Here is a 14,938-nt window from a genome sequence, read left to right on the forward strand (position 1 = left end):
AAGGAAGAGAAATCTGAAGCCTTCTACAAGAGGTATGTCTTATGTATCTCACTTTTGAAGTTCGAATTGTTTATGCTAGTTAGTAGACTTGTTAAGATATTGTGCCAGTGGGAGTGATTTGAAACAATTGGAGTAGAGCTTTATTTGTATGCTTAGTTAATTGTGAAAGTTTTTACTCTAGTTCATCTAGTTAACCGAGTCTTGCCTTGGAAATAATATTGCCAAACAAGTACAACAAGAAGAAGTCTTAAAATTATGACTTGTATGATGAACAATTGTCTTAAGGGTTTAACTTTGAAGATACTTAACTCCATAGATATTATGATAGACTTGATAGCACTCTTGATAGGAGTTGTTTGATGGAATTGAAGTCTAGTGGTAGCTAAGGTTCATGCCAAGATGTAAGGTTGTATATAAATATGAGATATTGCTTTACGCGTGTCAACATATGCTTTAGTGTCTGATATTGCTTTATGCATGTCAACACGACCGTTGCGCACACTCTTGGGATACTAGCACCCCTGGACCCATGATTGTCACAATCTTATAAAGTCATTCATGATTTTTACTTGGAAACTGTCAAAGGAATCCAAAAGCTATCAATTCCCAAGTCTTGGCATGGACTCGTTACTGTTAGATGACTATATTCTTGAGAGACAATGAATAGAGAGTAAGTGTTTTGGTAGCCTTGATCGATTGATATGGGTGTAATTAAGATACTTCATTGCTTATACCTCTTTAGACATGAATGCTCATACTTAATTTAATGATAATGAACTTCTAGTGTTCCTTGGCAAACTGAGAGTTAACTATTTAAGCTAGAGTGATTGTTTCTACAACTAGCTATTCATACTTATAATCTTTATTGTGATTGTCTCGAGTTACCAATGCTTGTATCATATTCTTGGCACTTCTCTAACTATGATAAGCTTTCAAATGGAAGAAGTGCTGGAGTCATAAGGCTACCACTTGTAAGTGACTTTGCTTTCTCGTTGTTTTGGTTTAAACGCCAAGTTCCTTATGGTTCTTTATTTCTTGCTCGGGGATGATCAAGTTTAAGCTTGGGGAAGTTGATGGCTATGAAAAAAGCCATATTTTCTTGCGTTTAAACCCCTAGCTAAGTCAAGCAATTGACTAAGTTTACCTCTCAACTTACCACTAATGCCTAATCAATGCAAAGATATGCAATCTCTTCTATTTTTGGATGTTGTGCAGGATATCACGTCATAATGGCAAATGGACCTGCAATTATTGAAGGAAATCACGTCAGGAGCATGGCAAAGTTGACTACACTCGGAAAGGCTGTTCCAGGGGCTTTAACGGGCATCGGTACGGGCAAGCCCTGCCCGTACCACCCATGGCAGCATTCTCGAGGTCAAATCCTACAAAAGTCGTGAAGGGACCGATGCTATAAAGAGGACCATTCGTCGCCAAACAGAGAGAACACCAACAGCAAGCCACAGAAGCCACCAGATCCATCTGCAACACACCGAAGGAGATCCATCCCCATAGTTCATCCATTCCATCCTCCATCTCCTCCATATAGCCATAGCCATCACCATTTTAATAGAGATCTCCTTGGGAATTGGCGACCATTGTAAGAATATTGTGATTTCAATCTAAGTATTTTGCTCAATGATTTCCATCTTTGATCTTGATATTATGTGTGAGTAGTCCTCACGGGCTGCGGGTTGGGGTGAATCCTCGTAGCAACTATGTGCATATAATCTTATGTTATGTGTAAGGATTGAATAGGAGTTTTGCGATCTTGTATCCTTGTCTCTTTGCCTCCTCTTTGATGATCTACAGGTACCCATGTCATTAGAGAGGATCAAGGGAAGAGGTGGGATGAGTGGAGAACGGCGTGTTATCGCGAAACCTCAGTGACAGAAAGGGGAAAGTACCGGTACATGTTTAGTGATTCATTCGAGATCATAGCAAAATCATCTTGCTTAAGGCTTTGTTTTGTATTTACTTAAAAACTGTTGTTGCTTGCGGCTATAAGGACAATGGTTGGACCATTAGGATCTTGTCACCTCTGGCTTTAGGGGCAAGGGTATTTACGGATGTGCTACTCACAAATATCTTATCTCTATTTTATTTGTTACACATATGAGCTTTATTTATATTTGTATGCATAGATGCAGGTGAAACCTTAACCCTGGCCTATTTCCATCATTGAACACAAACTCCTTAAAAGTAAACTAGATAGGTCCGGTAAACTAAAGATAAAATATACTAGCAAAGTCTTGTAGACGTTTCCTTCATACATCATTTAGCAGTGCTTCCCAAGGTTCGATTAAACCTAGGTCTTCTAGGAAAAAAGCTTACCATACTACAATCCGTAATCCAGATCGGAGGTATCAGTGTCTGTCTCTCCCACCATAGTTAAGATTCAATTTACAATCTGCACTTGACAACACTTGTATCACCGTTGTGGTTCTTGTTCGTAGGTAAGAACAGTTCTTATTCGAAAGCCCCAAGCCACGTAAAATATGCAAAGAAAATTAGAGGCGTCTAACTTGTTTTTACATGGGCATGTGATGTGATATGGCCATGATGAAGATTGTGATTATATTTGATGTATGAGATGATCATTATTGTAATATGGCAACCAATAGGAGCCTAATAGTTGTCTTTAAATTTGTTAAGACCTGCGGGTCTATTCATCATGTAATAGATTTATCTCAAGTAGTTGTAATAGTTTCTATTAGTGATGGACAACCATGAAGCGGCGCCACTGACCTTGATGCCATGCTGGTGGTGATGGAGATCATGTTCGTGCTTTGGAGATGGAGATCAAAGGCACAAGAAGATAGGCCATATCATGTCACATATTATGAATTCCATGTGATGTTAATCCTTTATGCATCTTATATTGCTTAGATCTCGACGGTAGCACTATAAGATGATCCCTCTCACTAAATGTCAAGATAATAAAGTGTTCATCCTTAGTATGCACCGTTGCTAAGACTCGTCATTTTGAAGCATCACGTGATGATCGGGTGTGATAGATTCTACATGTGCATACAACGGGTGCAAGCCATATTTGCACATGCGAATACTAGGGTTAAACTTGACGAGCCTAGCATGTACAAACATGGCCTCGGAACATGGAATACCAAAAGGTAAAGCATGAGTCATATGAATGATATGATGAACATGTTGATTCTTCGCCTTTGAAGCTACATCTTCTCTCGTGAAGATCGGACTTGGTGTAGTGGATTTGGTTCGTGTAATCACTAAGGCAACGTGAGTGTCGGGGGGAAGACCCCGGATAGGGCAATGGACGTGGAGCAGCCGGCTGGCCACCGGCCGGCTCGCGGCAAAGGCCGGCTGAGGAGCAGCCGGCTGGCGCCGTGGCCGGCTGGTCCGGAAGCCGGTTGGCTCTAGGTCCTAGTCGGCCTGGCTGCGGCCACCAATGCTGTAGCTGGGCCGGCTTCTACAAGCCATATCCGACTGGGGTTTGTACCTCAGACCGACTCGAGGCTGGCGAGTCTTGCACTGGAAGGAACCGGGTTGGTGATCTGGGTTCCCAAAGTCCACGCTGACTCCATCTTCCGTAAAGCGCGGGGCACTGTGGAGCAATAGTGCCACGCGCCGGACAGGCCGTCAGGGCTTACGACGACCCGTACTGGCTACAGTGGCTGACGGAGACAGGGACACCTCCTCTCCATACCGCTGACCGTGGCAGTCGGATGGGACAGGCCACGATGCCTCAACCACTCCTGACGTCACCGCCTCGGGAAGGAGCGGAAGCCGGAGCCGGCCAAGCCGGCCAGTAAACTATAGGGTCTTATATGTAAAGTGCCGGTGCCTATATAAGCCGCACTACCCCCTCTCGTGCAGGGGATCGATCATTTATTACTTTCACCCACCTACAGAGCTGCCCTGTGAGAGAGACCATCGTCTCCCTTAGCCTCTCAGGAGCAGCCGGACACAGCTCTAGGAGCACCATTGTATCGTGTGATCATCATATACACTCATAGCTGGAGTAGAGGTTTTACCTCCATCGGAGGGCCTCGAACCTGGGTACGTCGCCGTGTCGCTCGTGCCCATACCCGCATCCGGATACCGCCGTGAGATCCCTCAGGAACCACTTCGATTAGCCACCCTATGGCATATGCCGTGACGATACCACGACATTTGGCGCCCACCGTGGGGCCTTCAGCATCCTCGGCCGGTGTCTTCATCCGGACGGGCCTCACCATCACCACCGGCGAGCGAGTCGCTTCAGGCTTGATCTGGAGATTCGGCTCCCTCAACTGCGTCAGCGACAACGCTGGCTGCTTCGCTGACCGCCCTTTCCCAGCCGGCGGCAGCGTCATCTCCTTCGGCGGCTTCGACGTCTACGTCGCCACCGTCGCACCGCCGCGTTACCCGCGGCAGGTGCTGCGCTGCGCTAGCCCTCCTCCGCGAGCCGGCAGCAGCGCTCCCGCCGGCCCCGCCGTCGTGCAAGTCATGATGGCTGGCGATGAGCTCCCCACCAAGAACCCGCGCATGCGCGGCCCCGACTTGGAGCGCAACATCGACCCCAACGCCTCCGGCTCAGGCCCGAAAGCGCCACCACCACCGTCCCGGCTGGATACAGTCCGGGCAAAACTGAGCACCCCGCTCACGCCTGGTGCAGACCCCACCGCCATCGAGGCGGACTTGGAGGCGCACCGCCAGCTCCTCCTCAAGCAAACCGAAGAACTGGCTGCTGCTAAGCGCCAGATGGAGATCACCCAGCGCGAATACAACCGCGCCCACGGCCTCACTCCAGGCGGCGACGAGCCAAGCCGAGCCGGCCATATCCGCCGCAGGGGCTGCGACCTTGGCGCTGAGATCGCCCGCGACGGCGCTCCTTCGCCGGCTCCGTCCGCGGAGCTCCCCGTCTACAACACCCCCGACAAGAACGTGCGCGCGGCAGAAGCCGCCGCGGAAGAGCTGAACCGCCTCGAAGGAGAAGAGTTACGCCGCCAGACCAGGCGGGTGACTGAGCTGCTCAATGCAGCCAACAGGCAGATCGCCGACCCCAGGTATGTCAATGCCACCAGAGCTGCGCACGCTCGTGGGAGCTGCAGGCAACGACAGGGAAGGCGCCAGGGACACGGCCGAGTCCGCCTCCCCAACACCAAGCCGGCACCGTGACTCCCGGGCCACGCATGCAAGCTCGGGCCGGCCAAGCTACCAGCCGAGCGGCAGCAGCCGCAGCCGGCCCCCTCCGAGCCGGAACCAGGAGCAAGACTCCGGGCCCCGCCGTCATCACCGGTCGGCTCCAGAAGCAAGCGGCGCGCGCCAGCCGGCACACTCCCGGCTGGGCCCGCGCATCGAGCCCACCGACGCCCGGGACCGCCTCGACCGGCTGGTTCAATCCCGCATCGCGGAAGAAGAGGGGCCAGCCGGCCCAAAATGCTTCGGGCCGCGGATCCTCAACGAGCCCATGGTCGACGGCTTTCAGCTCCCGCGCGACACCCCCAAGTACGACGGCACCGCCAAGCCGGAAGACTGGCTGCTGGACTACTCCACGGCAGTCGGCATCGGCAAGGGCAACAAGCGCTGGGCTGTGCGCTACTCCCCCCTCATGCTACTCGGCTCCGCCCGCACGTGGCTCAACAACCTGCCAGCCGGCAGCATAAACGGCTGGCTGGACTTCGAAGCCGCCTTCATCAGCAACTTCACCGGCACTTATCGCCGGCCGGGTCGCCCTCAACAGCTTGAGATGTGCAAGCAGGGCCCGGACGAGACGGATCGCGCGTACCTGACGCGCTGATGCGAGATGCGCAACTCTTGCGAGGGCGTGCACGAGATGCAGGCCATCAGCTTCTTCATGGGAGGCTGTCGGCCCAACACCATGCTGTGGCACAAGTTGCGCCGCAGTGACCCCAAGTCGATGGCCGCCTTGATGGCCATCGCCGACAAGTACGCGCTGGCTGAGGAAGCCGGCAAGGCGCCGGCTGACGTTTCGCCGGCCCCCACCAGAAGAGACAACAACAAGCCGGCTGAGGGCGCCTCGCACGGCAGCCGGCGGGACAACTACCGCGGCAAGCGTCACAGCGACCAGCCGGACCGCCGGTACGGCTCCGCCCACGTAGCCGCCGTGGCAGACAACGCGGCAGGCGGCAGCCGCCGCCAGAAGCAAGACCGGCAGTGGAAGCCGAAGTATACCTTCGAGCAGATGCTCGACTCACCGTGCAAGTACCACAGCGGCAAGAACCCCTCCAACCACACCACCCGCGACTGCCACTTCATGAAGCGGCTGACAAGCGGTGAACCTCTACCGCCTCCCCCCCCGCCCCTACCAGCCGGCGGGCCGGGTGGCCAAGCCGGCGCAGAGAACGCCAACCTCGAGCACCACGAGGCTAACCAAGTGCACCATGGCGGCCGATATCTGGCCGAAGACGCCACCTACATCATCTTCACCTCCGAGCCCGAGGACAGGACGAGCCAAGAGCGCCGTTCCCTCGAGGTCAACGCGGTCATACCGCCGGTCCCCAAGCACCTAAACCGGTCGTAGCAGGCCATCACCTTTGATCGCCGCGACACACCGGCTGTCCTGCCGAAGCCGGGCAGCTACGCCATGGTCCTCGACCCCACCATCGGCACAACCCGGCGCAGCGTGCGTTTTTCGCGCGTCCTCATCGACGGCGGCAGCAGCATCAACATCCTCTACCGCGACACCGCCCGCAAGCTGGGCATCCAGGAGGCCGAGTTGCGCCCCACCCCCACCGTCTTCCATGGCATCGTGCCAGGCCATTGCTGCCAGCCGATCGGCCGGATCACGCTGGAGGTGATGTTCGGGAAGCCGGATCACTTCCGCACCGAGAGAATCGAGTTCGAGGTGGTGGACCTCGTGAGTCCCTACCACGCGCTCCTGGGCAGGCCTGCCCTGACCAAGTTCATGGCGGTGCCCCACTATGGGTACCTGAAGATGAAGCTGCCCGGCCCCAAGGGGGTCATCACCGTAGCCGGCGACTATCGCCGCTCCATGGACTGCGCCACGCAGAGCTCCAAGATGGCCCAGACGCTGGTCATCGCCACCGAGAAGCAGCTCATCCACGACGCCGTCGCCTCGCCAAAGCCGCGCAGACGTACATGCCGGCGGCGGGCAACCCGGCTGGGACGACTCACTTCCAGCCGGCCGACAACACCAAGAAGATCCTGCTGGACCCGGCGCAGCCGGACAAGTTCGTCACCATCGGTGCCGGCTTGAACAAGAAATAGGAAAGCGAGCTCACCAGCTTCCTCCGTGAGAATCGGGACATCTTCGCATGGACTCCAAGAGACATGCCGGGTGTGCCGAGGGAGTTGGCTGAGCACCACCTCCACGTCCGGCCTGAAGCCAAGCCGGTGAAGCAGCCTCTCAGGCGCTTCGCCGAAGAACGAAGGAAGGCCATCGGTGAAGAAATCGCCCGGCTCCTAGCTGCCGGCTTCATCATGGAAGTGCTGCACCCGGACTGGTTGGCGAACCCGATCCTGGTTTTGAAGAAGAACGGCTCCTGGCGCATGTGTATCGACTACACCAGCCTGAACAAGGCGTGCCCAAAGGATCCCTTTCCCCTGCCGCGCATAGATCAAGTCATAGACTCGACTGCCGGCTGCGAACTGTTGTCTTTCCTAGATGCCTATTCAGGCTACCACCGCATTCCTTTGAATCCGGATGATCAAATAAAGACTTCGTTCATTACCCCGTATGGGGCTTATTGCTACACGACTATGCCGTTCGGCTTGAAAATGCAGGCGCCACCTACCAAAGGTGCATGCAAAAATGCTTGCAGGATCAAATCGGCAGAAACGTTCACGCATATGTGGATGATGTCGTTGTAAAGACCAAGGAGACGACTACCCTCCTTGATGACCTGAGAGAAACCTTCACCAATCTGAGAAGATTCCGGATGAAGCTCAACCCGGCCAAGTGCACATTCGGCGTGCCGTCTGGCCAGCTCCTTGGCTACCTCGTCTCTCAGCGAGGGATCGAAGCCAACCCGGACAAGATCAGTGCCCTGGAGAAGATGGAACTGCCGCAGTGCCTCAAGGACGTCCAGAAGTTTGCTGGCTGCCTGGCTTCCTTGAGCCGCTTCGTCAGCCGGCTGGGGGAGAAGGCACTGCCCCTGTATCAATTGATGAGGAAGGCGGACAAATTCGTCTGGTCACCGCAGGCGGATGAAGCTTTCCGTGACTTGAAGCGCGTGCTCTCAACCGCGCCAATCCTTGCAACGCCGGGTTCAATGGAGCCGATGCTGTTGTACATCGCAGCCACCAACCGAGTGGTTAGCGTTGTCCTGGTGGTGGAGCGCAAAGAAGCTGACAACAGGGAGCAGCTGGTTCAGCGCCCAGTCTATTACCTTAGCGAAGTGCTCTCCCAGTCGAAACAAAATTACCCCCACTACCAGAAGGTCACCTACGGCGTCTACATGGCGGCCAAGAAGCTCAAGCACTACTTCCAAGAGCACCCCATCAGGGTGGTTGCCACAGCGCCCTTGGCGGAAATCATCGGCAGCAAGGATGCCAACGGCCGGGTTGCCAAGTGGGCCCTGGAGCTAGCCGCCCACACCATCCTCTACGAGCCACGCACAGCCATCAAGTCGCAGATCCTAGCCGACTTCTTCGTCGACTGGGCTGAGATGCAGTACCTGCCGCCTGTGCCGGATTCCACACACTGGAAGATGCACTTCGACGGCTCGAAGGTGCGCAATGGTTTGGGAGCCGGCATCGTCATCACCTCTCCTAAGGGAGACCGGCTGGACTACGTCCTGCAGATCCACTTCGCCGCATCCAACAATGTGGCGGAATATGAAGCGCTCATTCATGGGCTGAAGCTGGCCAAGGAGATTGGCGTGCGTCGCATAGTCTGCTTCGGCGACTCCGACTTGGTCATACAGCAAGCATCTGGCGACTGGGACGCGAAGGACGCCAACATGGCCTCATACCGCTTCCACGTCCAGCAGTTATCCGGCTTCTTCGACGGCTGCGAATTCCACCACGTGCCACGAGCAAACAACGAGGCGGCTGATGCCTTGTCCAAGATTGGCTCAACCCGGCAAGCTATTCCGCCGGGTGTCGCCTTGGCGGTTCTCAAGAAGCCGTCCATCATACCGTCACCGGACTCGGATTCAATATTCGTGCCGGCTGACTCGGGGGCTGCTCAGCCGAACCCGGGGGCTTCATCGCCCAAGTCGGGGGCTAACAAGCCAAACCCGCCGGCTACCATGCCGAACCCGGGGACTTCTCAGTCCAACCCGGGGGCTTCATCGCCAAACTCGGGGGCTAGCAAGCCGAACCCGCCGGCTAGCAAGCCGAACCCGGCGACCATGCAGTCGAACCCGGAAGCTCCCACGCAGGAGGCCCTGTTGGTTAGCGTATTCGAGATAAGATGCGTACCTTCATGGGCACAAGAATTCCTCTCCTACCTCACCGACGGTGTGCTGCCTGATGATAGAGTCCAGGCCAGGCAGATTGAGAGAAGGGCCAAGGCCTATACCATCATCAACCACCAGCTGTACAAACGCAGCGTAAGTGGGGTGTTCCAGCGGTGCGTCGAGCCGGCTGAAGGGATTGAACTCCTACGAGAAATCCATCAAGGAGAGTGCGGACATCACGCCTCATCCAGAGCCATAGTGGCCAAAGCCTTCCGGCACGGTTTTTACTGGCCGACTGCGCTCAGAGACGCAGAAGATTTGGTGAAGAAGTGCAACGGCTGTCAGCGCTTCGCAAAGCAGAGACACCAGCCGGCTTCCGCCTTGAAAACCATCCCCATCACATGGCCATTTGCCGTATGGGGCTTGGATATGGTAGGCCCATTCAGAACAGCGCGAGGCGGCATGACACATCTCTTGGTGATGATTGACAAATTCACCAAGTGGATCGAAGCCAAGCCAATCAAGAAACTGGACGGGTCCACAGCCGTCACATTCCTCAAGGAAATCATTGTGAGATTCGGCTACCCCCACACCATCATCACCGACAACGGCACCAACTTCTCCCAAGGCATCTTCTCTCGCTATTGCGGGGAAATGGGGATCCGGATGGCCCTATCTTCTGTGGCACACCCAGAGTCCAACGGACAAGTGGAGAAGGCTAACGGCTTAGTCCTAGCCGGCATCCGGCCCCGACTGGTGGAGCCGCTCGAGCGAGCAGCCGGCTGCTGGATCGAAGAACTGCCCAATGTGCTGTGGAGCCTGCGCACAACGACAAACCGCTCAGTCGGCTTCACACCATTTTTCCTCGTATACGGGGCCGAAGCCGTCCTGCCGACTGATATCGAGCATGATGCGCCAAGGATCAAGCTCTACACAGAAGCCGAAGCCAAAGAAGCTCGCGAAGATGGAGTTGACCTGGTCGAAGAGGCCCGGCTGCTGGCTGAGTCTAGATCTACTATCTACCAGCAAAGCCTCCGACGCTATCACAGCCGGAAGGTCCAGCCCTTGGCATTCCGAGAAGGAGACCTAGTGCTCCGACTGATCCAGCGGACAGCCGGACAGCATAAACTGTCATCCCCATGGGAGGGTCCCTTCATCGTGAGCAAGGCAGTAGGCAATGATTCCTACTATCTCATAGATGCCCAAGAGGCTAAGAAAAACAAGCCGGACAAGGCTGACGAGGAGACTAAACGTCCCTGGAATGTCAGGTTACTCCGCCCATTTTACACATGAGAGCAGGAATGTATGTATCCCTTGTATCCCTTTTGTAAGTTATGAAAAAGCTTGCGCCGAGAGCGCCGTTTCCGACAAGTTTTTCGCGTACTTTACCTTGTTTCGCCAATTGGCTTGAACCCTCTCACGCGGTCGGCTCAGTAACGTGATCCGGTTTCCGACAGCCGGCTTCCGATCCAGCTACAGACCGCAACCCGGCTGTCCGGCTGGCGGGAGTAAGGCCTAGGGAGCCGGCACGCGAAAAACGACTAAGGGAAAGAGTAAAAGCGAGTTGACTTGCAACTTTTCATAAAAGTGCCGGATTGCCGAATTCAGCTCGTTCGACTGAAATACTGTCGGCCTCACCCAGCGGCCCGCTCTTGATCCGGCGACGGATCGCAAGTCGGACGTACGACCGGCAAGGGCACAGCCAAAGAGTGGGGCGGATGGGAAAAAGCGAACGAGTCGAAAGAAAGCAACTCGGCACGCAAAATGATTAACAAACACATTAAAGTGTGACATAATTAAAGGGCGATAACATTGTCTTACATATGCACCCGGCATCCCGGGGATTTAACGAATTGTCTTGCAAAAGCAACAATCGAAAGACAGGTAGAAGCTAAGCACCGGCTGAACCAGGACCAGCCGGAGGAGCATCAGCAGAGCCGGCTGCCGGATCATCCGCGGGCACGTCGTCCGCCTCCTCGTCCTCAGCCTCCTCCTCCTCGTCGTCAGACGGCGGATTCGGGTCCGCGATGAAGATGGACTTGTCGACGAAGTCGGCAATGGCGCAGGCGCGGGCAAGCCGAGCAGTCTTGTTCTCCGCCGGGAGCTTGTCCTCCACGTCGGCGCGCCGGAACTCCAACTGGTCGAGGCTAACCTCGTTATACCAGGAGAGCACAAAAGATAGTGCCATATCGGCTCCGGCGCGCGTGGCCGACTCCTTCCAGTCCAAGAAGCGGTCGGGAGCCCTGTCCAGCCAAGCGATGAGATTGGAGAGATCTTCCGGCAGCGTCTCCGTCGGCCACAGCAGTCGGACCAGCTCCTCCGCCGCCTTCCGCAGCTCCCAGCCAAGCTTGGTGACCGGCTCCACGCGGGCGGCGATGGACGCCAGATAGTCGTCCATGGTGAAGCAGTCGGAGCTCTGTTCCCCAGTGGCCTGCCGGCGATCCTCCCGCGCCCTGCCAACAGCCGCTAACGCCTCCTCCTGCGCCTCAGGGAAGGCCGCTGCATAGAAGAAAAGCATGTCAGAAGCCATCAAAGCCGAAATAAGCTGAAAAATGCAAATTTTCGAAGTCCTAAAGTAAGCCTGGCGGCAGCCGGCAAGATCCGATCGCCCCAGCCTGAAGATGGAGATTCCGAAGTTCCAAAGTAAGCTCGGCGGCAGCCGGCAAGAACCGACTGCCCCCAGCCCGAAGATGGAGATTTCGAAAAAGTCAAGTTTCTGCCGCCGGCTGCCAACCTAAGCCGGCAGCCGACGGCCGAAAGCCGGCAAAAGGGAAGGCATAAGACAAAAGACTCACCCGCCAAGCCGCGGTCGAGCGCGCTAAGTTCCCCCAACCACCGCTTGGCGGTGGCCGACAGCTCGTTGGACTTGGTGGTCACCTCTTGCTGGAGCGAAAGCCGTTGCCGCTCCACCTCCTCCAACCGCTTGCTCAGACCCTCCAACTTTTCCTCCTGTTCCTTCTTGAGGGCGGCAAGTTCCTTGAGATGGTTAGCCTCAAGAAGGCGCAGCCGTTTCAGCTCCCCGTCAGCCACCTTCAGCTTGGCGGCAGCAGCCCGGTTCGCTTCCTCACTTGTGGCGCATTGAGCGCGGGCAACTCGGAGGTCCGACTCAAGCTGCGGGATCCGGGCGGCCTCAGCTGCAAGCCGGCAAAAATGGGCCGTCAGTAAAAAAGAAACTCACAGGAAAAGCAAGTCAAAAGAGAGAAGGCCTCACCCTTGACAGCCTCCAGCTCGCGAGCCAAGCCGGCTCGCTCGATCTTGGCCTTGTGGTAGCTAGTCACCACCTTGTTGTACAAGACGGTGCGTCGCTCCGTAACCGCCTGAAAGAAACAATCAGATATCCAGACGAAACCCGGACCGGCTCCAAGCAGCCGGACCATGCCTCGGAGGGCTACCAGGATAAAAACAAAATTGCAAAAACAAGAAGACACCTACCTTGTCAGCATCCTCCAGTGTTGCTAGCTGGGCAAGGGCCTCGGCGGCCTTGTTCTTAAGGCTGGCCCGGTAGCCGGAGAAGACCATCTTCATGGGCGCCGCACCAGGCTGTCCCTCCCGGTTGAACACCTCGCAAGAATCCGCCTTGTGCCACGCAGCCTCCATGGTGCCAGCCGAGCCAAGGCTGGAGTCAGAGGCAGACGGCACATGCAGCAGCCGGGCCCCCTTGGCCACATGAAGGCCCTCAGTTGGGCCCGGCGGGCCCTTCGTCCTTACCAGCGCCCGGGAGTCGGCGTCCTTCGAGCGCGCTGGCTCCTCCCTCGCCGGCTCCTTCCCGGTCGGCTTCCTCCTCGTCGGCTCCGAAGCTGGAGGCGGCACGGTCGAAGCAGTCGGCCCGGTGGGAGCCGTCGCATCCGGCGCTTGAGGCGCTCCTTCCGGGGAGCTCTCCAGCACCACGACGTTGGGCGCGGGCCCGCCGACTCCGGTCGAAGGCGGCGCAGCCCCACCAGCTCCAGCTCCAGCCGCAGATGGCATGCCCTCGCCAGCTCCGGCCGCTCGCTCCACAAACGGGGCGCGGCGCGGGAACATGTCGTCTAGGGTCGGCCGGCGCGCCGACTGACCCTGGTCTCCGCCGCCAGGCGCCGCAGAAGGCGCGGCAGAAGAAGACGCCCCCGCAGAAGGTGGCGTGGCCGCAGGCGGCACGTTAGCAGCCGGCGGCGTGCGCGCGCGTGCTGAAGGTTGCGGGGTTGGCTCCCTCCTTTGCCGCTGAAGCGGCGACGTGACGGGAGGAGCCTGCCGAGAGCCGCCTCCCTGGGTAAACTTAATCGCGGCCCTAGTTGAACAAGCAAGAAAAGATAAGCACAGAGAGGAAGGAAAGAAAAGGAATCAAACAACAAAGGAAAAAGAACTCACCCGGCTTTCTCCGGGACCTTCTTGGGCGCCAGCCGGCGCTGTTTCTTGGCCCTCGCCTCCGAAGCGGCCGTAGACCCGACGCCGGCCCGCTTCCTCCCCTTCGGCGCAGAAGTCGCCGTGCTCGTAGGCGGCACCGCGCGCAGAGGCACCGCCGGGATGGGCCCCGTGCCGGATTGGGCCGGCTCCGCCTGCTCCTGCTCCTGCTCCTGCTCCTGCTCCTGCTCATGCTCAGGCGAGGGCGGCGGGTTATGCTCCCCCTGGCCGCCCTGATCCTGCACCACCGGCAGATCGTCGTCGCCGGCTTGGTCGCCGGCTAGGTCAGCCGGGTCGATGTGATCCGGCGTCCAGACCTTCGTCGCCAAGTCGCCATCCTCGATGCCTTGGCGGGTGAAAAGCTGAAAACAACAAGATAAATATCAAGTCGGCCACGCAGCCGCAAGCCGGAAGACGGCAAAAACGTTAAACTTACCAGTTCAGGCGGCTGCTCCCGGCTGTAAGGCGGCAGCCCCCAATTCCAGTTGTCCGGCATGTTGGCCTTGGTGATGTTGTTCACCCGGTGAGCCACCTGGGACTTGGAGAGCTCCACCTTCGACGTCCGTGTCGGGTCGAGCCGGCCGGACATATGGCCGATCTTGTGGACGCGCCACTGGAGCGGTATGACCCGGCGCGAGATGTAGGTGCAGAGGAGGTCCTCGGCACTCAGCCGGCCCTCCGCGACGCACTCGCCCAAGAAGTCCCACAGGAGGTTCACCTCCGCGTCCGGGTCCGAGGACTTGGGGTTGTAGCCCCAGTTGATCCGGCCGACTGGCGGGGCCGGGTTGTATTCCGGCAGGTTGAGCCGGTCGAAGGCCGGGCTCTCGTTCCGCACATAAAAGAAAGACATCTGCCAATTCTTTACAGAATCGACAGTCGGAATCCGCGGGAAGGACGTACCCGTGCGAGGATAGATGGAGGCGGCGCCGCAGGTCCTCAGGCGGCCTTCGGTCGTCTGCGCCTTGATGTAGAAGAGCCGGCTCCAAAACTCCACGTCCGGCCACAAGCCGGCGTAGCCTTCCATGAAGGCCACGTAGCAGCTGAGGAGGATCATGGCGTTGGCCGGCAGGGGATGCGGCTGCAGGCCGAAGTGGTCGAGGAACCGGCGGAAGAAGTTGGAAGCCGGCAGACCCAATCCGCGGTCAAGATGCGCGCCGAAGACCACGCGTTCGCCGGGCTCCGGCCGAGGCTCCTTCTCCGCGCCCGGCGCCCTGGTAATC

At 56.9% G+C, this 14,938-nt stretch overlaps 1 protein-coding gene across 1 annotated transcript; it reads right to left on the reverse strand.

The window, feature by feature from the left end:
* Positions 1–11,232: 11,232 nt before the first annotated feature.
* LOC139832263 (uncharacterized) lies at positions 11,233–14,214 on the reverse strand. Its single transcript, XM_071821982.1, has 4 exons — positions 14,155–14,214; positions 12,137–12,317; positions 11,527–11,840; positions 11,233–11,328 (listed from the first exon to the last, which is right to left on the reverse strand). Exons 1-4 carry the CDS (start codon positions 14,212–14,214, stop codon positions 11,233–11,235), a joined length of 651 nt encoding a protein of 216 aa, XP_071678083.1.
* Positions 14,215–14,938: the final 724 nt, after the last annotated feature.

This window comes from Lolium perenne, chromosome 6 (assembly GCF_019359855.2).
Source record: "Lolium perenne isolate Kyuss_39 chromosome 6, Kyuss_2.0, whole genome shotgun sequence".
Lineage (NCBI taxonomy): Eukaryota > Viridiplantae > Streptophyta > Magnoliopsida > Poales > Poaceae > Lolium > Lolium perenne.